The following is a 26,944-nucleotide window of genomic DNA, read 5'->3' on the forward strand; positions in this document are numbered from 1 at the left end:
GAATGTCCTTGAGTGGCCCAGCCAGAGCCTGGACTTGAACCCAATTGAACATATCTTGATCTTCAGAGAAGAATGGGTGAAACTCCCCAAACACAGGTTTGCCGAGCTTGTAGCGTCATACCCAAGAAGACTCAAGGCTGTAATCACTGCCGAAGGTGCTTCAACAAAGTACTGAGTTAAGTGTCTAACTTCTTCTGTAAATGTGATATTTCAGGTTTTATTTTTTATACTTTTGCAAAAATGTCCTTATCTGGCAGAACCAATGGCATAGTCCCAAAAGTGCAAACTCTAGCCACGGTGCGTAGTTACAAAAAACAAAGTTGGAACTTTTGTTTAGACTAGCTTAAATGTCTTAACACTTCATTTATTTTCTTTTGACCATTTTAATATAGACACTGAGTCTAAAAATAATTTGGAACACCTTGCGAATATTGAGTTGTACCCCCTTTATCCCTCAGAACAGCCTCAATTCGTCAGGGCATGGACTCTACAAGGTGTGGAAAGCGTTCCACAGGGATGCTGGCCCATGTTGACTCCAATGATTCTCACAGTTGGCTGGATGTCCTTTGGTTGGTGGACCATTCTTGATACACACAGGAATCTGTTGAGTGTGAAAAACCCAGCAGCTTTGCACTTCTTGACTCACTCAAACCGGTGTGGCTGGCAGTTACTACCATACCGTGTTCAAAGGCACTTAAGTCTTTTGTCTTTCCCATTCACATTCTGAATGTCACACATACACAATCCATCTCTCAAGAAGGCTTAAAAATCCTTCTTTAATCTGTCTCCTCCCCTTCATCTTCACTGATTGAAGTGGATTTAACAAGTGACAATAAGGGATCCTAGCTTTCACCTGGTCAGTTTGTGTTCCTAATGTTTTGTACACTCAGTGTATGTATAGTGTGCAACGGATGTACAAACTTTGTACTACTGCAACTTTGTACTACTGTAGGTAAAAACACAACGCAGGTACAGTGCTTAAAGGTATTAATAGGCTGTAACATGTTTGTGCTTTCTCAGCCAAATGACAGAAGACCACAGGAGACATCAAAGCTGCCAATCTACCAGTTTGTTTCAATTATATGAATAAAGGAAAATGATCATTTCAATAAAGCTTTGCTTGTCTTGTGAAATAGCTGTGTATCCATACGTGTGTCACACTTCCATACCACATCCTCTAGATGGCAGTGTCTGTAATGTGAAGAAACAACCACTCATTGCTGGTAGTAAGTTTATTGACATAATTCCCTCTTCACACACAAGCACGCATTAACACACACACCTCATAGTTAGGGCCCTGTCTTTGGGTTAATCACGTCACATGACCTGAATTTTAACCATTTATATTTCATTTTTATTTAACTAGACAAGTCTGTTAAGAGCAAATTCTTATTTACAATGATGGCCTACCAAAAGGCCTCCTGCAGGGGCTAGGATTAAAAATAAATGAAATAATATAGGACAAAACACACATCCCGACGAGAGACAGCACTACATAGAGACCTAAGATAACAACAACATAGCATAGCAGCAACACATGACAACTGTCCCCTTTTCTCAGATGGTCCAGCACCATCCTCAGACAATTGCTTTCATTTTTGGTCTACTTCTCATTTCTGGAAAAGGCTTAAAATAAAAGGTTAAAATTCCAGGTCTTATTACATGATTAACCAAAACGCAGGTCCCTACTCACAGGGAAGGAAAATACAGTCAGCTGAAAATATCACATGACCTACGGCAAACATTATTGGTGTGTCTGAGCTGTTAGGTGACTCTACAACACTGAAGACGCACAAATAAACACAAAAAAAACTTTATAGGTATCCTTCACAGATTATAAAACCTTACACTATATTTTACTTGTCTGCTATTGAATAAAACACTTCAAGAAAAACTCTCGCTCCCTCAGAACTTGGATGTCAATCTCTCGCAGAACTCAAAGACCTTTACTGCGAGGGCGGGGTCTCGGGCCAGGGGAGCAGGGAGAACCAGGGAACAGTCACTGTCAAAGTACTTCCCTGTTATTCCCTCCATCTCCACGGCAACCGCACAGTAGATGGTGCTCACTGCCCCTTCCTCAGAAGACTGTGTGGACAGAGATGGGAGAAGGTGAGGCTAGGTATACAGTAGGGCCGGGATTCAATCCATTCGCGCTGTCAGTTATGCACATTTTAAAGTCAATGTTCCGCCATTCACATTAATTGCTGCAGATGCCAGCTCAGTTGGAAATGTCAAGCACTTTAACACGGATCAAGCGGTGATCAGATTGAATCCCGGCCTAAGAAGACACATGCACACACACACACACTAACCACCTCTGCATAAAAGAGACAGCCACTGCTAGTAAATACATTAACTGCCAGTCAATAGCGCAGTGCTTTGTTTTGGTGATATGCCAGGAAATAAGTCTTCCTTAATTTGCAACTTTGTTGATTCAGGGAAATCTGTGAAAAAGAGTTGTGAAACTGCTAGAAATTCAATTTTTCAGACACTGGGGCACTTGACACTACTCCACTTGACTCCTTTTCACACTGGTTTATTTTGTCTTAAGATCTCTATTCAATCTGTATCGCTGAATTTAGCATTCCAACTTGATTTCCATTACATTTCAATGTTCCCGCATTAGCGGAGACTGCATTCAAGGTAAACGCTGCATATGTCGGCAAAATCGGAAATTACCTTCACATTTCTATTGTGCAATCTGTAACAATCTGTATTCAGCAATACAGATTGAATAGAGCCCTAAGAATTCTTTCTGGACAAACACAACAGTTCTTTCGAGGTGGGATGGCACACAGTCAAAACAGTCCAAATTCCACAGTCACGGTTCACATGAACCCAGAGACAGAAATAAATGCTGTTTTCATTACCAACATGTGGTAGCGTTTACAGTTGTTCTGCTGGTTTATTGGGTGGATTTGTTTTTTTCAACTCATTCTGTAGTGTTCCGCTGTTTTGTTGGGTCCCCACCAGACCAGGGCAGAAAATAATTGTATTTTGTAGTTTATTTGAAAATACAAACTTTTCAAATACTCAAGGTAGTGGAATATAGCTTATATAGAGTTTCGACTATAAGGCAACTATTTTCTTTGAAATTCAAATACAGGTGTCAGAATTTTTTTATATTTGAAAGTATTTAAAATACTTCTCAGAAAACCAAATTATATTAAGCCAATTATTTATTTTCTTTGTAACTGTTTGAGACATAGAACTATAAGTACTGAATTGACTGACATGTGTTGTCATTTGTGTAAAAAGGGGTGCTACTTTGTATCAAAATGTTGAATAGAATTCTATGGGAAAGCGATCCAGTCCTGGTGCTTTTCTCCCTGTAAATGTTTTAACAGAATATAATATTTATTTTTGGGCGATCTCTGCTTTCTGATAATTGCTTCACGGTTGTTGAGTCTAAGAAGACTATAAGGTCCGTCCAACTGTTGTTTAATTCTGATTTATATACATTTTAATAGAAGGTTATAGAAGTGTCATTAATCACGTTGTGATTAACAGCATTTGTATCTTTCTTTTAAAATTATAACTGGTTTAGCATGTATTCCTTTTTGTGAGAGCTGCAAGATATTTCCCAGGTTTATTTGCCATTAAGTAATATGCTTTATTGGAGTTTGACCTGTAATTGTTGGCTCTCTTCAAAAGTAAAAGACTGTATTCTTGCTTAAATTCAGAAAAGTGATTTTCTTCTGTACCGTGTAAAGATTTTTTATGGTCTTTTTCTAAGATAGAAATAAAAAATGAAAGAAAAATAAATCACTTAATCAGATTTAGTTTTTGCCAAATATTAGATTATCATTGAGATTATCATTCCCATAATGTATGCCTTAAAGGCATCTCAGATTATATCGGGGGTCGGCTTTTCTCTGTCTACATTTGTAATGGTAACGGCCTCTATTTTTCCAGGCATTGCGCTAACGCTAATTAGCATTGGCTCACGAAACTACCTCTAGCTTCCTTCATACTGGACACAGAGACATACAATTTGTATCCACAAGTTAATCTGACTTTGGGGAAGTATATAAAGGAGTATGCCTTTAAGTGTTGAAAGAAAACTGCCTTTTTGAATCAACTACATCCAAGGTAAGTGGAAAATCGGAGTAACCATCCCTCTATAGATGGTGTAATGTGTGTTTGAAACAAGAACACTGACCCTTAGATGGTCAAAGAGGTTCAAGGTTGTATATGCAAAGCATCCAATGTTTGCAAATGGCTTTGAATTACTCTTCAGTAGTTTCAGGTATCGTAAAATGAATTGCAGCTTTCAACCTTTTCAGTGGCATGTTGAAAGAGTCATACAGTAGTTAAGCGCCACAACCTATTTATACTTATCTGTACAAAATATCATTGGTTAAACTGGCTCAGCTGGAAATTATCTTTAAAAAGCGCACTGTCGGTTGTCTGGTGCAGTAAGTCTCTTTAGTTTCCTTGTGAATGAAGTGAGACCTAACACATCCTGTTCCCATACATGTTACAACCAGGACCATAACAATAACAGAACAATAACAAATCTTTATATCTCACACATTTTCTTCCCAACTACAAACCATCTCAGAAACACACTTTTTCCGGAATTGAGTCAAAGGAGCGATGTCGACAAGCACATTGCACATGAATGTGATATCCACAAAAAGCAGGGAGATTGCCTTTAAAAGGTGTGTTGTCATTTGTGCAGTGTTATCACGTCCTGACCCTAGTAAGATGTCATTTTCTATAGTAGAGTAGGTCAGGGCGTGACAGGGGGTGTTTTGGGCTGTTCTATGTTTTCTATTTCTATGTTCTAGTTTTTCTATTTCTATGTTGGGATTGTTTGGGGTTGATCTCTAATTGGAGGCAGCTGATCCTCATTGCCTCTGATTAGAGATCATATTTAAGTAGGGGTTTTTCTCTTCCTGTTTGTGGGTTATTATCCTCTGAGTAGTGTGTTTTCCTCCCTGCTTCACGGTTTGTTGTTTTTGTGTTTTCAAGTTATTTATGTATTGCATTCAGTTTCACGTCTAATAAATATGTGGAACTACGAACACGCTGCATTTTGGTCCGCTCCTTCGAACAGCCGTGACAGAATAACCCACCACCAAAGGACCAAGCAGCGTGGAATGGAGCAGCAGGACAAATGGACTTGGGAGGAGATATTGGATGGGAAAGGACCCTGGAGGCAGGCTAGGGAGTATCGCCGCCCGAAGGAGGAGATCGAGGCAGCGAGAGCGGAACGGCGAAACTATGAGGCGCTATATCCACCCAGAGGCATGTGCGAGAGGCAGCCCCAAAAAAAAAAAATTGTGGGGGGGGGCACACGGGAAGTTGGGCAGAGTCAGGGTGGAGTCCTGAGCCAACTTCCTGTGCTTACTGTGGGGAGCAAGTGATCGGGCAGGCACCGTGTTGTGCGGTGACGCGTACTGTGTCGTCAGGGCGCATTCACAGGCCGGTGCGATCTGTGCCCACACCCTGCAGTTGTCGAGCTGAGTTGAGCATCCAGCCAGGGCGGGTTGTGCAAGCCATACACTCCAGACCTCCAGTGCGCATCCATAGTCCAGTACGTCCTGTGCCTGCTCCTCGCACTCTCCCTCCAGTGCGCATCCATAACCCGGTACAGCCAGTGCCTGCTGTGAGCACTCGGCCCTTAGTGCGTCTCCCCAGTCCGGTGAGACCGATTCCTGCTCCTCGCACTCTCCCTCCAGTGCGCCTCCATAGCCCAGTATGTCCTGTGCCTGCTCCCCGCACTCGCCCTGAGGTGTGTGTTACTAGTCTGGCGCCTCCTATGCCAGCTCCATGCATCAGGCCTCTAGGGCGCTGCCCAGTCCGGGGTGTCCTGTTCCTGTACTCGACCTGAGGTGCGTGTTACCAGTCTGGCGCCACCTATGCCAGTCCCACGCATCGGACCTCCAGTGCGCATCCCTAGCCCAGTGTCTTCAGCGGCGGTCTGCAGCCCAGTGTCTTCAGCGGCGGTCTGCAGCCCAGTGTCTTCAGCGGCGGCCTTTAGCCCAGAGTCTTCAGCGGCGGTTGGCGATCCGAAGCCTCCTGGCGACGATCCATGGTCTGGTTCCTCCGGACATACAGAAGCGAGGGGATCAGCGGGCGGCGGGGGTACTACGCCTGGAACCAGAGCCGCCGCCATAGACATTAGTCACCCACCCTACCCTCCCTTTGTGTTTTGTGTTTTTTTTGTTTGTTTGTTTGCATTCGGAGTCTGCACCTTTGGGGGGGGGGGGTACTGTCACATCCTGACCCTAGTAAGATGTCATTTTCTAGAGTAGGGCAGGGCGTGACAGGGGGTGTTTTGGGTTGTTCTATGTTTTCTATTTCTATGTTGGGATTGTTTGGGGTTGATCTCTAATTGGAGGCAGCTGATCCTCATTGCCTCTGATTAGAGATCATATTTAAGTAGGGGTTTTTCTCTTCCTTTTGAGTAGTCTGTTTTCCTCTCTGCGTCACGGTTTGTTTTTGTGTTTTCAAGTTATTTATGTATTGCATTCAGTTTCACGTCTAATAAATATGTGGAACTACGAACACGCTGCATTTTGGTCCGCTCCTTCGAACAGCCGTGACAAGTGTGCACTGTTGAAATGCATCTTTCAATGAATCCCAGCCTTTCGCTCTTTCAGTTCAGACAAAAAGAAAATAATGATTACAACTTAATTTTACAGTACACTATTTACTTATTTGGAAACTACTGTATAAAATGATAATTATTACATAATAACACAAGTGCCAGAAATGGTTTCTTACTTAATACCAGCTGAAACAGGATGGTAAAGTAAGTGTTAAACAATGCACTGTATGAATGATTTTCACCAGGGTGTTATGATTCAAAATGTTCACCTTGAAGAAGAATATTCCGATCATGTTGAAGAGGAACCGAACCATGAAGTTGTAGTGTCTCATCACTTCTGTCATCACCAGCCCGGGGTGGACGGAGTTAGCTGTCACCCCTGTGAGACACACGCAAGCACGCACGCACGTGCACACAGAAGAGATTATAAACCACACAAAAGCCCAGAAATCCATGTCCCTCCTTTACCAGGAATCTGATTTCTTGGGAAGTCTGACTCACATGGGGAAACTCCAGCTCCACAGAAGATGTTTGGCGCATTTCATTACGTCACCACATTCCCCCTTACAAGACCACTCAGAAATGATGCTCATTGTAAAATGTTACTCATCCACTAATACAGTTTTAGCAGCGGTAAAACAGGGTATAGCTACTATGTGCTCTAAACAAGAATTTGATAATCGAATAGCCAACCAGATGCCATCAACACTCCTACTCTGAGATGCTTTACTAATACTGGCCCAGGCCTTCATACCCACCTGTTCCTTGTAGCCTTCGCGCCAGCTCGTTAGTGCAGATGACGTTGTGCAGCTTGGTGTGGTTGTACACACTGTCCATAGTGTAGCCCAGGTTCTTGCCCTTGAAGTGCGAGAAGTCAACCATACCCCTCCAGTGGTTCACGGATGACACGTTGACGATGCGTGCCGGTTCTGATTGCTTCAGCAGGTCTGGACGGAGGGGAGAGGGGGAGGAAAAGGAGAGGAAGAGGAGGGAGAAAGGGGAACGGGGGGGATGGAGGGAGGAGAGGCGAGGCGAGGTGAGAGAAGAGTAGTGGGAAGGGAAGTGAATACAGTAACAATGTAAAGTGTGGAATGTAACGTGAGATAACTGGGACAATGTTACATACAGTAACCTACTGTAAGGTTGAGTAGATATAAAACATGTAAAGTAACAAAATGCATAATACTCACAAAATACAGCACTAGAATACACTCTTAGAAAAAAGGTGCTTTCTACTGTAGAACCTAAAATGGTTATTCGGCTGTCCCCATAGTAGAACCCTTTGAATACATTTTTTTGGTTCCATGTAAAAGCATTTGGGGTTCCATGAAGAGCCGTGAAGAGGGTTCTACAGTGCCATGAAAAAGTATTTTTCCTCTTTCTGATTTTCTCAATTTTTGCATATTTTTGATACTGATACAGATCTTCAACCAAAACCTAATAAGATAAACGGAACCTGAGTTTACAAATAACAGAAATTATAACAAATGTAATTTATTTAATTAACAAAGTTCTGCCACACCCAATTCCCCTGTGTGAAAAAGTAATTGCCCCTTTATGCTCAATAACTGGTTGTGCCACCTGACTCCAACCAAATGCTTCTTGTAGTTGTTAATCAGTCTCTCAGATCACTGTGGACATTTACATTTTACATTTTAGTCATTTAGCAGACACTCTTATCCAGAGAGACTTACAGTAGTGAATGCATACATTTCATTTTATTTTTGGACTGGCCCCCCATGGGAATCGAACCCACAACCCTGGCGTTGCACACACCATGCTCTACCAACTGAGCCACAGGGAGAACTTTAGCATGCAGAACTGCTTTAACTCAACAATGTTTGTGGGTTTTCAAGCATGAACTGCTCATTTCAAGTCCTACCACAACATCTCAATTAAGTCTGGACTTTGACTATGTGTCACGCCCTGACCTGAGAGAGCCTTTTTATGTCTCTATTTAGGTTTGGTCAGGGTGTGATTTGGGTGGGCATTCTATGTCCTTTTTTCTATGTTTTCTGTGTTGTGTTTTTCACCTGACAGAACTGTTGGCTTTCGTTTTTGTTTCTTTGTTTAAGTGTTTCGTCATTTATAATAAATTATGACCACTTACCACACTGCATTTTGGTCCAATCACTACGACGCCCGTGACAGAACTACCCACTACAACTGGATCAAGCAGCGTGCTCGGGAGGAGATGGACACCTGGTCTCATCAGGAGTGAATTGGGAGGAGAGACTGGACTTGGGGCCAGGTGATCGACAGATATCGGAGCCTACCCGGGAAGAACGAGAGGCAGCCCCCAATTTTTTTTTTTGGGGGGGGGGCACACGGGTAGTTTGGCTGGACCAGGGATGAGGCCTGAGTCAACTACCCATGCTTTTTGTGGTAAGCATGTGCCTGCCTCTCGCACTCTCTCTCCAGTGTGCCTGCCCAGCCCAGTACATCCTGTTCCTGCTCCTCGCACTAGCCTTGTAGTGCGCACTCCCAGTCCAGAGCCTCCGGCGACAGTTCCCCGTCCAGAGCCTCCGGCGACAGTTCCCCGTCCAGAGCCTCCGGCGACAGTTCCCCGTCAAGAGCTTCCGACGACAGTTCCCCGTCCAGAGCTGCTTCCGGCAACAGTTCCCCGTCCAGAGCTTCCGGCGACAGTTCCCCATCCAGAGCTTCCGGCGACGTTTTACAGTCCGGAGCCTGCAGAGACGGCCTACAGTCCGGAGTCTGCAGAGACGGCCTACAGTCCGGAGTCTACAGAGACGGCCTACAGTCCGGAGTCTACAGAGACGGCCTACAGTCCGGAGTCTACAGAGACGGCCTACAGTCCGGAGTCTACAGAGACGGCCTACAGTCCGGAGCCTACAGAGACGGCCTACAGTCCGGAGCCTACAGAGACGGCCTACAGTCCGGAGTCTACAGAGACGGCCTACAGTCCGGAGTCTACAGAGACGGCCTACAGTCCGGAGTCTACAGAGACGGCCTACAGTCCGGAGCCTACAGAGACGGCCTACAGTCCGGAGTCTACAGAGACGGCCTACAGTCCGGAGCCTACAGAGACGGCCTACAGTCCGGAGCCTACAGAGACGGCCTACAGTCCGGAGCCTACAGAGATGGCCTACAGTCCGGAGCCTACAGAGACGGCCTACAACCCTGAGCCTCCAGCGACGCTCCTCAGCCCGGAGCCTCCAGTGCTCCCCCACAGCACGGTCTATCCTGTGCCTCCTCCACGGACCAGACCTCCAGTAGGTCTCCCCAGCCTGTTGAGTCCTGTGCCTGCTCCCAGAGCCAGGCCTCCTGCATGTCTCCCCAGCCTGGTGGATCCTGTGCCTGCGCCCAGAGCCAGGCCTCCTGCAAGTCTCCCCAGCCTAGTGAGTCCTGTGCCTGCTCCCAGAGCCAGGCCTCCTGCATGTCTCCCCAGCCTGGTGAATCCTGTGCCTGCGCCCAGAGCCAGTCCGGCGCTGCCAGAGCCGCCCGCCAGTCCGGCGCTGCCAGAGCCGCCGCCAGTCCGGCGCAGCCAGAGCCGCCCGCCAGTCCGGCGCTGCCAGAGCCACCCGCCTGTCCGGCGCAGCCAGAGTCGCCCGCCTGTCCGGCGCAGCCAGAGTCGCCCTCCAGTCCGGGGCCCGCGGCGAGGGACCCCACTCTAGAGGCGCCACCAAAGTGGGTGAGCCAGTGGTGGAGCGGGGTCTGCGTCCCGCTCCAGAGCCGCCACCGCGGAGAAATGCCCACCCAGACCCTCCCCTATAGGTTCAGGTTTTGCGGCCAGAGTCCGCACCTTCGGGGGGGGGCGGGGTACTGTCACGCCCTGACCTGAGAGAGCCTTTTTATGTCTCTATTTAGGTTTGGTCAGGGTGGGATTTGGGTGGGCATTCTATGTCCTTTTTTCTATGTTTTCTGTCTTGTGTTTTTCACCTGACAGAACTGTTGGCTTTCGTTTTTGTTTCTTTGTTTAAGTGTTTCGACATTTATAATAAATTATGACCACTTACCACGCTGCATCTTGGTCCCCTCTTTCAGACAATCGTTATACTATGCCAACTTCAAATTTGTTGTTTTTTAACCATGTTCATGTAGACTTGATTGTGTGTTTTGGATCACTGTCTTGCTGCGTGACCCAGCTGCGCTTCAGCTTCAGCTCACAGACGGATGGCCTGACATTCTCCTGTAGAATTCTTTGATACAGAGCAGAATTCATGGTTCCTTCTATTAAGGCAAGTCGTCCGGGTCCTGAGGTAGCAAAGCATCCCGAGTGGCACAGCGGTCTAAGGCACTGCATCGCAGTGCAAGAGGTGTCACTACAGTCCTTGGTTCAAATCCAGGCTGTATCACATCCGACTGTGATTGGGAGTCACATAGGGCGGCGCACAATTGGCCCAGCGTCGTCTGGGTTTGGCCGGGGTCGGCCGTCATTGTAAATAAGAATTTGTCCTTGACTGACATACCTAGTTAAATAAAAAATACATATATAAAAATCCCCAAACTGTCACACTACCACCACCATGCTTGACAGTAAGCAAAGATCAGACCTAATCCCAATTGAGATGTGGCAGGACTTGAAATAAAGCAATTCTGCATGCAAGAGTGGGCGAAAATTCCTCCACAGCAACGTGAGAGACTGATCAACAACTACAAGAAGCGTTTGGTTGGAGTCATTGCAGCTGAAGGTGGCACAACCAGTTATTGAGTATAAGGGGAAATTTATTTTTCACACAGGGGAATTGGGTGTGGCAGGACTTTGTTTATGAAATAAATGACATTAGTATGTAATTGTTGTGTTATTTGTTCACTCAGGTTCCCTTTATCTAATATCAGGTTTTGGTTGAAGATCTGATAACATTCAGTATCAAAAATATTCAAAAATTTATAAAATCAGCAAATACTTTTTCACGGCACTGTCATGCCCTGATCTGTTTAACCTGTCCTTGTGCTTGTCGCCACCCCCCTTCAGATGTCGCTCATCTTCCCCACTTATCCCCTGGGTATTTATACCTGTGTTTTCTGTCTGTCTGTGAGAGTTCGTCTTGTTTGTTCAAGTCAACCAGCGGTTTGTCTCAGAGCCTGCTTTTCCTCTGTCTTGCTTTTTCCTCATCCTCCTGGTTTTGACCCTTGCCTGTCTTGACTCTGAGCCTGCCTGCCGTCCGGTGCCTTTGCCCCTACTCTGGACTTCCAACCTCTGCCTGACCTGACCCTGGGCCTGCCTGCCGTCCTGTACCTTGGCCCTACTACTCTGGATTATCGACCCCTGCCTGCCTCGACCCGTCATTTGCTTGCCCCTGTTGTTGCAATAAACATTGTTACTTCAGCAGTCTGCACTTAGGTCTTACCTGAAACCTAATAGGCACTGTACATGGAACCCAAAAGGGATCTCCGATGGGGAAAGTGGAAGAACCCTTTGAGAAACACTTTTGTCTAAGAGTGTATAGGAACCTATTTTGTATAATAAGCCTATAGCCGTGGCCTGTGTAACGCTCTAGTAGTTGCACACAGAGCTCCAGCATTACAGCAGGGTGAGGTATTAGTGGGATATGTTGTATCTTACCCAGAAGCAGGTTGGTGAGGAGGAAAGGACCCACATGGTTGGTAGCAAAGGACACCTCGAGCCCATCTGAGGTGATATCTCTAGGCAAGCCTGTGTGCAGACACAATATAACCAAACCAAGGCACACCCATACATATTTGAAAATATGTATTTTAAATACGGAAAGCATTACTATAATATGTGATAAGAAATTCTGTGAATGCATTTTACTTGGGGCACAAAAGGATGTGCATGTCGCAAACAGACATAGATAATGAATGGGAATTTGTAAGCCAAATTGTAATTGGGTTGAATGGCATGTTAGCATCGTTATTATCAATCAAGCAAAGCTGTTCGTCTCATGGAGACTCTTATTGGGTACTGACTCGAAATGACAACCGTGCTTTGGTAATCTTATCCAAGACCTAAAGACTTGCATTAACTCTCCTCATGCACAGTATTCAGTCTTATAGCGTGTAGACACCCTTGATTCAAACCCAGTTGATCACACTAGTGTGACGGCTGTTGACGTCCACCCCTGGTTCCCTGCATCTTAGCCTGGAATCCAGAGTGAATATCGCTCCTTTTCATTACTGTTCTGCTTCAGGTGAATATTGAAAATGTAGCGATATTCAGTGTGGATTTCAGGCTATAACTGACTCTGGACCCAATGCCCACCTGAAGCCCTGGCATTGTCGACCAGGATGTGTAGAGAGCTCCTTCACTATTGTCTTTTGCTTCAAGTGAAACAGTAATAAATAGTGAACAATATTCAGTGTTTATTCCAGCCTAAGTGTGTATTCCAGGCTAATCTGGATCCGGCGCCCACCTGAAGCCCCGGCGTTGTTGACCAGTATGTGGAGCTCCTTCTCCTCTCGCAGGACGCCCTCTGCGAACGCCCTCACCGACGCCAGGGACGAGGTGTCCACCAGACGCAGGTGCACGTCGGCATTCCCACTCCGCTTACGGATCTCCTGCAGGGCGACGCTACCGCGAGCCTCGCTCCGGCACGCCATTATGACACGAGCCCCGCGCCGGGCAAAGTCAAGGGCAATGAACTTCCCTATCCCTGAGAGTGTGATAGGTGAGGTGGTGGGGGTGGAGTGTAAGAGGAAATGAGTTAGGGAGAGAATGAGATAGAGAAAGAAGATGTAGAATGAGAGAGGGAAAGAGAGTGGAAGTGGTAGAAAAAGAGAACGAGAAACAGAAAGACGGGGGAAAGGGAATGAGAAAACAGGATAGGGGAGTAGAGAGGGAGGGAGGTTAACAGGGTTAACGTAAACTCACCCCATTCCGTACAAATGTGTGCAACCGCGACATTCAAACGAGGCTACAAAGAAAGCGAATGGGACTGTGTTGACTTCAAAATCTGGGGTGTGAACTACGTTTCCATTCAAGCATTGATCGACATGGTAATGGCTCTATAGTATTGGAGAAAAGTTGAAAAAACTGACCCTCCGTTACATCGTGACGTGTCATGCCGTAACGTACAGCGCGCATAAAGCAACTATTTCTGTCTTACAATCTCTCTCCACCAGGTGTAGCACTTCTCTCATCGTTTAAAAACAAGAAATGGACAGTGACTGGGTAAGGGGGATACATAGTCATTTTTTGCGTCATCACTGCAAGCGATCATGACTCTGAAAGCCGCTATTTACTTCTGAAGATCACTTTAGCACCGCCCTAAAAACCCGATTCAAATTCGACACAAACCTTCAAATAGGCATGTAATGACACATTATATAAACTCTTATTGTGTTTTATTTACATTTTAGAGGCGATAAGGTGATAAGTTGGACAGATCGAGTGAAAAAATGCAGTTTTACCACACGACATCTCTCCTTCTCTCCTTCTTGACTTGTTAACTCTCCAAGCGATCTCATTGGTTAATTGTATGTTTGCTGAATTGTATTTAATCAAAGATTGTCTGTTATATTGACAAGATAGTCAATTTAATGGGAATAAAAGGCCTCAAAGATGGAAGGCAGGCGGGAGAAGGCGAGATCAGGTGGGACCATTCTAGCCAATGACAGGGCAGATACGTGTGTGAACAGGCCATAGAGATAGATAGAGGTCTCATCTTTGTATCTGTGTCATTATAGTGTCTGGGACGGCATGGGCAGCGGCATTTTAAAGTAGTGCATTTTCCTCTTCTTTATTGTCTGATTGCTCCCAACGCGTAGGCTCCCCAACCAGTTGACTACTTTTAAAATGGTGGAAGCCCTCAATGGCAATATCCATGTTAAAATGGGCTATATCCATGATGAGTCATACATCTATCTTTATGGCAACAGGCACAACGCCGTTATAGGCCGATATATAAGTTGCCGTAATGCCGAGTGCGTCCACTTATATAAGTGCATTCTTAACAACCTAACCATTACGAAATGTCTATTTGATCAAATAAGACTCACGTAACAAATTAGCAATTAAATTTTTTTGTTGACCAAATTCGACACTCACTGGCAGGGGCGCCGCCAGGGATTCTGGGCCCCATGAAAAGATATCACATTGGGCCCCACCACCACAGGCCACACCAACCCTGCGCAATTGCTGTAACCACACACCTCCAGAACCCAATCGACCCATTCAAAGATTTAAATAACTCTACCTTTGCAGGCTTGCAACTCTCTTGTAGTCCAATAGTTACTGTACGATATTTACTGACAGTGAGCTGTGAAAATATAACACTGTGCAGACATGCATGCAACATTCTGCATACAGTGGAATTCACTATTTGATGCAAGACTGATACCCTCTATAAGAAATGTGCTAAAGGCCATCTTTTACAGTCCAAATGTAATTTTAATGGTAAAATTCTTGAATGGAAAATTGTCTTAACATTAATGAATAACTTAAAATAAATATAACTTAAATATACATTAACCTCTTCAATTAAAATAAATTAACATTATCATCTATAGAATGATATAACATACAAAATAATAAAATCAGCAGCAGATTTTTGAACTAAGTATACATACCAACTAGAAAATAAAAGTGGAAATGAAAAATGGAAAACAAAATGGAAATGAAAAGGCCTGATGGTGGCGCTAGAGGAAAGGTCAAGTGATCACCAAATTAGTAGTATCTTCCACTTGGGGTCTTGACTGTGCACAACAAATTGTATGGCAATCCAGCCATTACTTTGAGATAGATCTTGTTCTCAGTCTGTTCTCAGTCTTGTTCTCAGCCTGTGGGCATTATGTGTGTAGTGATCCAATATCCATATCCATGCCATTTAACAGTTATCACTGGCCCTTGTTCAGCCTTACTCACCAAGAGCCCAGCGCCGAGCCTTCTTGCAAGCAAAGTCACTGATCAAATATTTGAAGTCCAGCTTTCTAGCTAACTGACTTTCAATGGACAGCATGGCAAGACTGCAAAGCCTGTCCTGGGACATAGTGGACCAAAAATAATTTTTAAAAATCAGTTTTAGCTTACTGAAAGCTCTGCGACCACCACAACAGTGTGCAAAATATACGTAAAGCAATGCACACTTCTCCAAAAATTCTTTGCAGCTGCATCTTGAAAAATTGCATTCAGGAGACCAAGAGGGGACAAGTTAGGGGGGAAAGTGGCAGTATATACAGTGTTCAGATGTCTTACTTCATTTTGAAACTCAGGTGTAAGATCTCTGGAATACTTCATGATCAGTGGTTGGCACACAGAAGGGACTTTATCGTCACTAATCTGACCAACTTTCAGAACAGAAGAAAATTATTCCACAATTTTTGCAGTGGTGTGGAACCTAGTGTCCAAGTCACTTATGATGTTGTCCATAGCAGTAAAAAACACTGTTCTGAAACATATTTGCTGCACTGTCCTGAGCTGTCTGTCTCCTCTTGAGAGGTCTCATCATAGAATCTCTTCCTTTTCCTCTGGCGGCTGTGTCCCTTGCTAAATTGAGGCGCAACAATCATTTGCATAACAATCAATGTTGCCTCAGACAGGAGAGACTCCCTTCCATCTCTAAGACCCTGCATCTCTTCTTTTAAGGCTCTGATATTGGCTGCCTCTGTGTCAAGTGAGATTTTTCCTGACTGGAGAATCACAATCCTGTCCTTAATGCATTTCAGTACATGCAATTATGCCAACTGACATGTCATTCCACACAATGCTGCTCACCTCCTTCTTCTGTTGGGAGTAGTTTTATTAGTACACTGTAAATACATTATTATATTAATGATGATAGGTTAATAATTTAATATTTAAAAATGTTTACCTAGTGTTCTAATATTTTTTTAGGACCACTGTCACTCACAGGCCCTTAGACTCGTCCTAACTACCTCCCCCCAAACAACTCACTTCGTGGGCTTATTTTTCATGGACAGATTTAAAAGCTCTCGCTTCGCCTCTTCCTCTCCGATTTAAGCCTTGTTCTGTTTTAGATGCGACTGTCTACAGGTGGGCATGCAGTCCAAATGTATGGTTGTTTCCGCGAGCATGGGGGAAATGGAGTATTGGGAGTTTCCAAGATGGACTTACCTCCTGGGCTGCACCATCTCCTGTGCCTTTTTGTTACTTTGATTGTTTGTCATTTGAAATTGCATGGTTTGTAAATATTCCTGGCCCAGTGAGAAAGGCCACTGCTGAAATGGTGAACTTGTAAACCATGCCCTATTATTTATTAAATGCTGAAACTAGTCATTTTGTTTGGTCTTTACTTCACTATGCCTGCTCATCCCAGTTACAAATAACCTGTCACGTTTCCACCTCGTGACAGTTTCCTTCACATGAAACTTGGCACTTCTGAGTTCTGAGCTGACTGACATGCACAGCTATTGTTCCAAGTGTTTGTCTATAGCTCGGTTTCCATCCAATTGATGACAGATTTTAATGCAAATATTCTAAAATCAGCATATATCTGTAATATGCGCATTTTACCACCAGAGACGTTTTCATCAAATTGACTTGTTGTGGACAAAAGGCTGTGCGTGATGACAAAGTGCACATAAAAATAACTTTTGCGGTTAAATTCCCATTTATCGAATAAAAAATACAAGTTAAATAGCTTTCATTTGATTTTCAACTCTGATATGAATAACGTAAGTTAAGCAGGTTCCTGGAATAAAATATACATAGAAATAAACACTCACAAATACAATTTAAATATGGGGCAATGTTCAAATGAGGATGTGTTCGCATCATCACAAAACACAAAAAGATCCCACCTTGTCTAGAAATATTTGGTTTTGTCAACATTTTGAAAAGTTTACCTTCAAATTTGATGTTTCCATCAGGCCTATTGTGACATTTTTTTTATCAGTGTACTTTACTTGCATAAAGGTTGGATGGAAACCTGGTTTATAACCAAAGTAAAGTACATGGATAAAAAATGTAATGACAGGCCTGATGGAAACAGCAAATGTGTCGGTAAACTTGGTAATCGTTCCAAATGTCGACAAAACAAAACATGCTAGACAAACTGGGATCTTTTTGTGGCTATAGCTAAATTTCCATCCAATTGGTGACAGATTTCCATGAGGAATATTCTAAAATCCGCATAAAAACAATATGCACATTTCCCACCAGAGACTTGTTTCCATCAAATGGATTTGTTGCAGACGTAGTAAACATAAAAATACTAATTCCCATGAACCGAAAAAAAAGACAAGTTAAATCGGTCTCCATCGCATTTTCAACTCTACTGATGGTTTTCTCACAAAAAATGTGCCATTATAGGAAGGAGCTTGATGCTTTTTTCCAATAAATATCAAGGGTCTTTTTCTGGTGACATGTTAATCGATGCTTGGCTGCCATTTGACAAATAAAAAGTAATCTCGCTCTTTTGTCCATAATAATCTCATAATGTAGGCTGTATGTGCGCTCAAGCCAATAGTGCGCATATCTGCGCCGTGCTGGCTAGAGCGCGCGTGTCAATACCAGAGTGGGCACATTAGCTATATAATGCAAAACTGTCAGTGGAGTTGAAAATGAATGGAAACCCTCTCTCACGGACAAAAACATGTGGACATACAGGAGAACTCTCACTTTCTTCACATCTTTACTTGGATTCCAAAAGCATGCCATTAACTAAACTCCGAAGTCTATTTGAGACACTGAGTGTGGGCTGGAGGGTGAAAGCTTCAAGTGAGGGAAATGCGTCATGTCAAGAGTTCTTTCCCCACAGGACAAACACTGGTTGTTTCCACATCCTTTCGATGAGATTGAACCAAAGTGAATATAGATGCTGAATTGACGTCTGTGCACAGTGGGTTACCAATTATGATTTAAATAGTCTTTAGATTTTGTTGTATTACCATTTGTTTAAGAGTTTTTGTCTGTGCACTTGGTGGATAAATATAATTATTGAATCAAATTGACTGGATCAGCCTGTCCAAGCAAAACAATTCTATAGTCCATGCCAAGTGGCACCACACAAAACAGTTACCTGTGTTAGCTCCAGTAACTATGGCTGTCTTGCCCTTCAGTTGCACCAGACAGGCGCGCGGATCCCACGACCCTCTCCGCTGTGATCGCAAGACAAGTCCCAAAATCACCGTCGATACCGCCCACAACGGGTGAGAGAAAACATAAGTCCAAACCGAATACATTTAATAATCCACCGAGCCCCAAATGCAGAACGAAAATGTATCTGGATACAACTACGCAATTGTCAGTCAGGTTGAAGCAGATGTATTGTTATTGTCAGTCAGGTTGAAGCAGATGTACTACCCAGCTCCTTTCTGAACCGAGGTAAAGACAGTTTCAGGTTGGATATTCGACAGATATTCGCCAGTAGTTTTCCTTACGTCCACCAACAGCAGTTAGGGACCGTCAACATAGTGACAAATGACATTTTTCACATTTCAATAGCTCTTTAACCATTACTCCTAACACTTTCAAAACTGGTTGTAGCTAACCTGATGGCATAGACACACATTGCACACCCTTTAGTTTGTCCATTTTCATCTCACATGGTTTTACATGAATTTTTCAAAATGTAAAATGTCAATAGCTCCTTGGTCATGTGACCTAGTGACTTCAAACAAGGTTCAGAATGTCCACTCAGTGGGCCTGCACATTGCACACCCTTTAGTTTGTCCATTTTCATCTCACACGTTTTTACATTAATTTTTCAAAATGTAAAATTTCAATAGCTCCTTGGTCAGGTGACCTAATGACTTCAAACAAGGTTCAGAATGTCCACTGACTACCCTTCTATATTGCACACCCTTAAGTTGGTCCATTTTTATCTGTCATGGTTTTACATGAATTTTTCAAAATGTAACATTTCAATAGCTCCTTGGTCATGTGACCTAATGTCCGCTGACTACCCTTCTACATTGCACACTCTTGTTTGTGTACTGTAAAATCACGCTGTGTAATGTAAATTTTTCATAGTTTCACATTTGCAATAGCTCTTTGGTCATGTCAATTACACACCTAAGAAGCATGCAGTGGATATACACGCATATTGCATAACCTCTAGTCATGTATCTTCTATATTGTTGCACATTAATATTAGTTTGACAATTAGGGGGTTCAGTCCGACAATTAGGGGGTTCAGTCCAGTGTTGTGTTTATGATAAGGGATTTATATGTTTAAATGTAATGATTAAAGAATCCCACCCTGAAATGTAACTAATTAGTAATTAGTTGTTTATGTAGCATGTATAATGAATAATTAAAGTACTAAACGTAAGTCCCATAAGGTTTAGTAGAGTCTTGTGATGAAGAGAAATGTATGTGTGTGCCTAAGAAAATACCAAGAACAATAGAGACTGTGTTTTACCCGACCTAGCTAGAACTTTGAGAAACCTATGATTGGACAGGGAGTACCTCTCAAGGTTTCTCCAATCTCGGGGGAATGGAACGGACTGTGCTGGGTAGTGATTAACAGTGGTGAGAACTCCGGGGAGGGATACAACTCACCTACTGTTCGTGTGTATGTATGTGCGTAGGATACCTACTGTTTGTGTGTATGTATGTGCGTAAGGAAGAAGCAAGTTATAAAATGAATGTCTCTGTATTATGGACTTCGGAACGTTCTCGTGAATAAACTGTACAAACCTTTTGCATAAGCTGAGTCTTTGCCTAATTATTATTCTTACAAACCTTGGGGATTTGAAATGGTCTGGGCGTCGTGGGTGCGGAGTCAAGCTCAGGAAGCAGAAAAGTTCAATGCAGTGTTCTTTATTACGCACAAAAAGGAGTAATCGCCCAAAATGCCGGGCGCACAAAATACACCGTCCCAAAATAAACATCCACCACACAGCATAAAGTGGAAAGATCAATTAAGCCCGCACACAGACCAGGCGGGCATACGGGCTTAAATAGCCCAGCTAACAAGCCTAATAAAACACAGGTGCAACTAATTAGGCAAAACCAACAGAACAGGAAAAAGGGATCGGTGGCAGCTAGTAGGCCAGTGACGACGACCCCCCGAGCGCCACCCAAACAGGGAGAGGAGCCACCCTCGGTAGGAGTCGTGACAGGATTAGTCAAAGCTTAAGGATTGTTAGTTATTATCATTGGGATTGAAAATTCTTGTGACAGTTTACCCTTTTCTGTAATATTTATCTACAATAATTGGTAGTTCTAAGTTTATTTTCCCAGTTTTTTATTCTTCCACAGTATTTAACAGTGGTCCACAATAGGAGAGAGACAGACAATATCTCCTTTCGTCGTTAATATCAACCATAAAGGAAAAGGGCAAAGTACGAGAGTCATGCTATTAATTGACCAAAGCAGGGATAGAGAATGAACTAGTGAGGTAGGCTGCAGTGGGTTTGCTGGTCAATACATATACTGAACATGTAACCACAGTAATGGTGGCCAGTAAATCAATGAATAAAAATGTAATATTGACAAATTAAACAGAAATTGTAGACCTTTAATCTTTTCCAACATGTCAACAGACACTTAACTTTCTCATGGCTTCTGGAGGGAAATGCTGTAGGAATGCTCAACCGGTGTCGCTTATTCAGCCGACAGAAACTTTCAACCGGTTCTCTCCATTAAGCGAGTTGGAGTCGGAGGCCGAAACTTCTCTGGTCTCTACTCCCGTTGTGGGGTCTGAGACGCCGAAGGCTCCCACCATTAGCTCTGACAAATTGAAAACCCTAGTCATTGGCGACTCCATTACCTGCAGTATTAGACTTAAAACGAATCATCCAGCGATCATACACTGTTTACCAGGGGGCAGGGCTACCGACGTTAAGGCTAATCTAAAGACGGTGCTGGCTAAAGCTAAAACTGGCGAGTGTAGAGAGTATAGAGATGTTGTTATCCACGTCGGCACCAACGATGTTGGGATGAAACAGTCAGAGGTCACCAAGCGCAACATAGCTTCAGCGTGTAAATCAGCTAGAAAGATGTGTCGGCATCGAGTAATTGTCTCTGGCCCCCTCCCAGTTAGGGGGAGTGATGAGCTCTACAGCAGAGTCTCACAACTCAATCGCTGGTTGAAAACTGTGTTCTGCCCCTCCCAAAAGATAGAATTTGTAGATAATTGTCCCTCTTTCTGGGACTCACCCACAAACAGGACCAAGCCTGGCCTGTTGAGGAGTGACGGACTCCATCCTAGCTGGAGGGGTGCTCTCATCTTATCTACGAACATAGACAGGGCTCTAACTCCTCTAGCTCCACAATGAAATAGGGTGCAGGCCAGGCAGCAGGCTGTTAGCCAGCCTGTTTAGTGGAGTCTGCCACTAGCACAGTCAGCGTAGTCAGCTCAGCTTTCCCCATTGAGACCGTGTCTGTGCCTCGATCTAGGTTGGGCAAAATTAAAGATGGCGGTGTTCGCTTTAGCAATCTCACTAGAATAAAGACCTCCTCCATTCCTGCCATTATTGAAAGAGATAGTGATACCTCACATCTCAAAATTGGGTTACTTAATGTTAGATCCCTCACTTCCAAGGCAGTTATAGTCAATGAACTAATCACTGATCATAATCTTGATGTGATTGGCCTGACTGAAACATGGCTTAAGCCTGATGAATTTACTGTGTTAAATGAGGCCTCACCCCCTGGTTACACTAGTGACCATACCCCCCGTGCATCTGGCAAAGGCGGAGGTGTTGCTAACATTTACGATAGCAAATTTCAATTTACAAAAAAAAAAACAATGACGTTTTCATCTTTTGAGCTTCTAGTCATGAAATCTATGCAGCCTACTCAATCACTTTTTATAGCTACTGTTTACAGGCCTCCTGGGCCATATGCAGTGTTCCTCACTGAGTTCCCTGAATTCCTATCGGATCTTGTAGTCATAGCAGATAATATTCTAATTTTTGGTGACTTTAACATTCACATGGAAAAGTCCACAGACCCACTCCAAAAGGCTTTCGGAGCCATCATCGACTCAGTGAGTTTTGTCCAACATGTCTCTGGACCTACTCACTGCCACAGTCATACTCTGGACCTAGTTTTGTCCCATGGAATAAATGTTGTGGATCTAAATGTTTTTCCTCATAATCCTGGATTATCGGACCACCATTTTATTGCGTTTGCAATTGCAACAAATAATCTGCTCAGACCCCAACCAAGGAGCATTAAAAGTTGTGCTATAAATTCTCAGACAACCCAAAGATTCCTTGATGCCCTTCCAGACTCCCTCTGCCTACCCAAGGACGTCAGAGGACAAAAATCAGTTAACCACCTTACCGAGGAACTCAATTTAACCTTGCGCAATACCCTAGATGCAGTTGCACCCCTAAAAACTAAAAACATCTGTCATAAGAAACTAGCTCCCTGGTATACAGAAAATACACGAGCTCTGAAGCAAGCTTCCAGAAAATTGGAACGGAAATGGCGCCACACCAAACTGGAAGTCTTCCGACTAGCTTGGAAAGACAGTACCGTGCAGTATCGAAGAGCCCTCACTGCTGCTCGATCATCCTATTTTTCCAACTTAATTGAGGAAAATAAGAACAATCCGAAATTTCTTTTTGATAGTGTCGCAAAGCTAACTAAAAAGCAGCATTCGCAAATGGAGGATGTCTTTCACTTCAGCAGTAATAAATGTATGAACATCTTTGAGGAAAAGATCATGATCATTAGAAAGCAAATTACGGACTCCTCTTTAAATCTGCGTATTCCTCCAAAGCTCCATTGTCCTGAGTCTGCACAACTCTGCCAGGACCTAGGATCAAGGGAGATACTAAAGTGTTTTAGTACTATATCTCTTGACACAATGATGAAAATAATCATGGCCTCTAAACCCTCAAGCTGCATACTGGACCCTATTCCAACTAAACTACTGAAAGAGCTGCTTCCTGTGCTCGGCCCTCCTATGTTGAACATAATAAACGTCTCTCTATCCACCGGATGTGTACCAAGCTCACTAAAAATGGCAGTAATAAAGCCTCTCTTGAAAAAGCCTCTCTTGACCCAGAAAGTATAAAAAACTAATCGGCCTATATCGAATCTTCCATTCCTCTCAACATTTTTTGAAAAAGCTGTTGCGCAGCAACTCACTGCCTTCCTGAAGACAAACAATGTATACGAAACGCTTCAGTCTGGTTTTAGACCCCATCATAGCACTGAGACTGCACTTGTGAAGGTGGTAAATGACCTTTTAATGACGTCAGACCGAGGCTCTGCATCTGTCCTCGTGCTCCTAGATCTTAGTGCCGCTTTTGATACCATCGATCACCACATTCTTTTGGAGAGATTGGAAACCCAAATTGGTCTACATGGACAAGTTCTGGCCTGGTTTAGATCTTATCTGTCGGAAAGATATCAGTTTGTCTCTGTGAATGGTTTGTCCTCTGACAAATCAATTGTAAATCTCGGTGTTCCTCAAGGTTCCGTTTTAGGACCACTATTGTTTTCACTATATATTTTACCTCTTGGGGATGTCATTCGAAAACATAATGTTAAATTTCACTGCTATGCGGACGACACACAGCTGTACATTTCAATGAAACATGGTGAAGCCCCAAAACTGCCCTCGCTAGAAGCCTGTGTTTCAGACATAAAGAAGTGGATGGCTGCAAACTTTCTACTTTTAAACTCGGACAAAACAGAGATGCTTGTTCTAGGTCCCAAGAAACAAAGAGATCTTCTGTTGAATCTGACAATTAATCTGGATGGTTGTACAGTCGTCTCAAATAAAACTGTGAAGGACCTCGGCGTTACTCTGGACCCTGATCTCTCTTTTGAAGAACCTATCAAGACTGTTTCAAGGACAGCTTTTTTCATCTACGTAACATTGCAAAAATCTGAAACATTCTGTCCAAAAATGATGCAGAAAAATTAATCCATGCTTTTGTTACTTCTAGGCTGGACTACTGCAATGCTCTACTTTCCGGCTACCTGGATAAAGCACTAAACAAACTTCAGTTAGTGCTAAATACGGCTGCTAGAATCCTGACTAGAACCAAAAAATTTGATCATATTACTCCAGTGCTAGCCTCCCTACACTGGCTTCCTGTTAAGGCAAGGGCTGATTTCAAGGTTTTACTGCTAACCTACAAAGCATTACATGGGCTTGCTCCTACCTATCTTTCCGATTTGGTCCTGCCGTACATACCTACACGTACGCTACGGTCACAAGACGCAGGCCTCCTAATTGTCCCTAGAATTTCTAAGCAAACGGCTGGAGGTAGGGCTTTCTCCTATAGAGCTCAATTTTTATGGAATGGTCTGCCTACCCATGTGAGAGACGCAGACTCAGTCTCAACCTTTAAGTCTTTACTGAAGACTTATCTCTTCAGTAGGTCCTATGATTAAGTATAGTCTGGCCCAGGAGTGTGAAGGTGAACGGAAAGGCTGGAGCAACGAACTGCCCTTGCTGTCTCTGCCTTGCCGGTTCCCCTCTCTCCACTGGGATTGTCTGCCTCTAACCCCATTACAGGGGCTGAGTCACTGGCTTACTGGTGTTCTTCCATGCCGTCCATGGGAGGGGTGCGTCACTTGAGTGGGTTGAGTCACTGACGTGGTCTTCCTGTCTGGGTTGGCGTCCCCCCCTTGGGTTGTGCCCTTGGTTGGAGACATCCCTCTAGTGGTGTGGGGGCTGTGCTTTGGCAAAGTGGGTGGGGTTATATCTTGCCTGTTTGGCCCTGTCCGGGGGTATCATCGGATGGGGCCACAGTGTCTTCTGATCCCTCCTGTCTCAGCCTCCAGTATTTATGCTGCAGTAGTTTATGTGTCGGGGGGCTAGGGTCAGTCTGTTACATCTGGAGTATTTCTCTTGTCTTATCCGGTGTCCTGTGTGAATTTAAATATGCTCTCTCTAATTCTCTCTTTCTTTCTCTCGGAGGACCTGAGCCCTAGGACCATGCCTCAGGACTACCTGACATGATGACTCCTTGCTGTCCCCAGTCCACCTGGCCATGCTGCTGCTCCAGTTTCAACTGTTCTGCCTGCGGCTATGGAACCCTGACCTGTTCACCGGACGTGCTTGTTGCACCCTCGACAACTACTATGATTATTATTATTTATGAACATTTTAACATCTTGACCATGTTCTGTTATAATATCCATCCGGCACAGCCAGAAGAGGACTGGCCACCCCTCATAGCCTGGTTCCTCTCTAGGTTTCTTCCTAGGTTTTTGGCCTTTCTAGGGAGTTTTTCCTAGGGAGTTTTTCCTAGCCACCGTGCTTCTTTCACATGCATTGCTTGCTTTTTGGGGTTTTAGGCTGGGTTTCTGTACAGCACTTTGAGATATCAGCTGATGTACGAAGGGCTATATAAATAAATTTGATTTGATTTGATATTACTGTGATTAAAAAGAGCATATGAAACATGGTTTTCATGAGGCCTACCTGTGCGCCTTCCTTTAAGCACCTCTGTTCGAACACCTCTCCTGTCCTTGATCCATACCACATACAGCCATTTGCGGATCTTTTCAGTGTCCATGTGAAAGATAGTTATTGCGAGGATGGAACATTTGTTGACTTAAAAAGAAAAATGTTAACACACATGTAAAACGAAGGCCTGCGAAGCTTACAGATTTAAGTCTAATAGCATGAGATGAAGTAGACAAACAGTGTGTCACGATTCCTACCGACGGTGGCGCCCCCTCCTGCTCGGGTGGCGCTCGGCGGTCGTCGTCACCGGCCTATTAGCTACCACCGATTCCCTTTTTGTTTTCCCCTTTTTTTATGCTTTCTCACCTGCCCTGAGTTAGTCATTAAGAGGGCTATTTAGTTCAGCTGGCCCGCTCCCTATTGTGCGGGATTGTCTTTCTGTGTGTCGACTGCGTTTTGTTCGACTGTGCTTGTCGAGTGTATTTTCCCTGTTGTTGGGAAACCTTTTATTTTGTGCTTGTGGTTTATTAAAATTACCACACAGTGTTCGCTGCTTCCTGCGCTTCTTTCCGCCACACAACAGACAAGCCGTTACACAGTGTGCGATATGAAGTGGACATTCTGAACCTTGTTTGAAGTCACCAGGTCACATGACCAAGGAGCTATTGAAATTCTACATTTTGAAAAATTCATATAAAACCATGTGAGATGAAAATGGACAAACTAAAGGGTGTGCAATGTGTAGGTTTAACGCGGGTCGTATAGAGGGGACCAAGGTGCGGCGTGATGAGTGCTCATGATTATATTCGAATGAAAAAATGAAACACTTTACAAAGGAATAAAAACGACAGCAAACAGTTCCGTCAGGCAACAACCACAAAACGGAAAACTACCAACAAAAACCCAGGAAGAAAAACCCCTACTTAAATATGATCTCCAATCAGAGGCAATGAGGACCAGCTGCCTCCAATTGGAGATCAATCCCAAAAAACAACATAGAAATAGAAAACCTAGAACACAAACATAGAAATAGAAAACATAGAAAAACACAAAACAGACCTTGTCACGCCCTGACCTACTCCACCATAGAAAATAACCTCTTACTATGGTCAGGACGTGACAGTACCCCCCCAAAGGTGCAGACCCCGAATGCTACCAGAACGAAACACAAACATAA

At 43.9% G+C, this 26,944-nt stretch overlaps 1 protein-coding gene across 3 annotated transcripts; it reads right to left on the reverse strand.

Annotated features, from left to right (window-relative positions):
• Positions 1-1,217: 1,217 nt before the first annotated feature.
• Positions 1,218-18,779, reverse strand: LOC106565181 (retinol dehydrogenase 12). Of its 3 annotated transcripts, none has more exons than XM_014132024.2 (6): positions 18,460-18,779; positions 12,895-13,134; positions 12,087-12,176; positions 7,318-7,506; positions 6,829-6,938; positions 1,218-2,085 (listed from the first exon to the last, which is right to left on the reverse strand). In XM_014132024.2, the coding sequence occupies exons 1-6, from the start codon at positions 18,620-18,622 to the stop codon at positions 1,906-1,908; spliced, it is 972 nt and encodes a 323-aa protein (XP_013987499.1). In that variant the 5' UTR covers positions 18,623-18,779; the 3' UTR covers positions 1,218-1,905. The 3 variants fall into 3 exon arrangements, with proteins under 3 accessions (XP_013987499.1, XP_013987501.1, XP_013987500.1); XM_014132026.2 differs by lacking the exon at positions 18,460-18,779 and adding an exon at positions 13,892-14,045; XM_014132025.1 differs by lacking the exon at positions 18,460-18,779 and adding an exon at positions 13,520-13,559.
• Positions 18,780-26,944: the final 8,165 nt, after the last annotated feature.

This window comes from Salmo salar, chromosome ssa12 (assembly GCF_905237065.1).
Source record: "Salmo salar chromosome ssa12, Ssal_v3.1, whole genome shotgun sequence".
In the NCBI taxonomy this organism is placed as follows: Eukaryota; Metazoa; Chordata; class Actinopteri; order Salmoniformes; family Salmonidae; genus Salmo; species Salmo salar.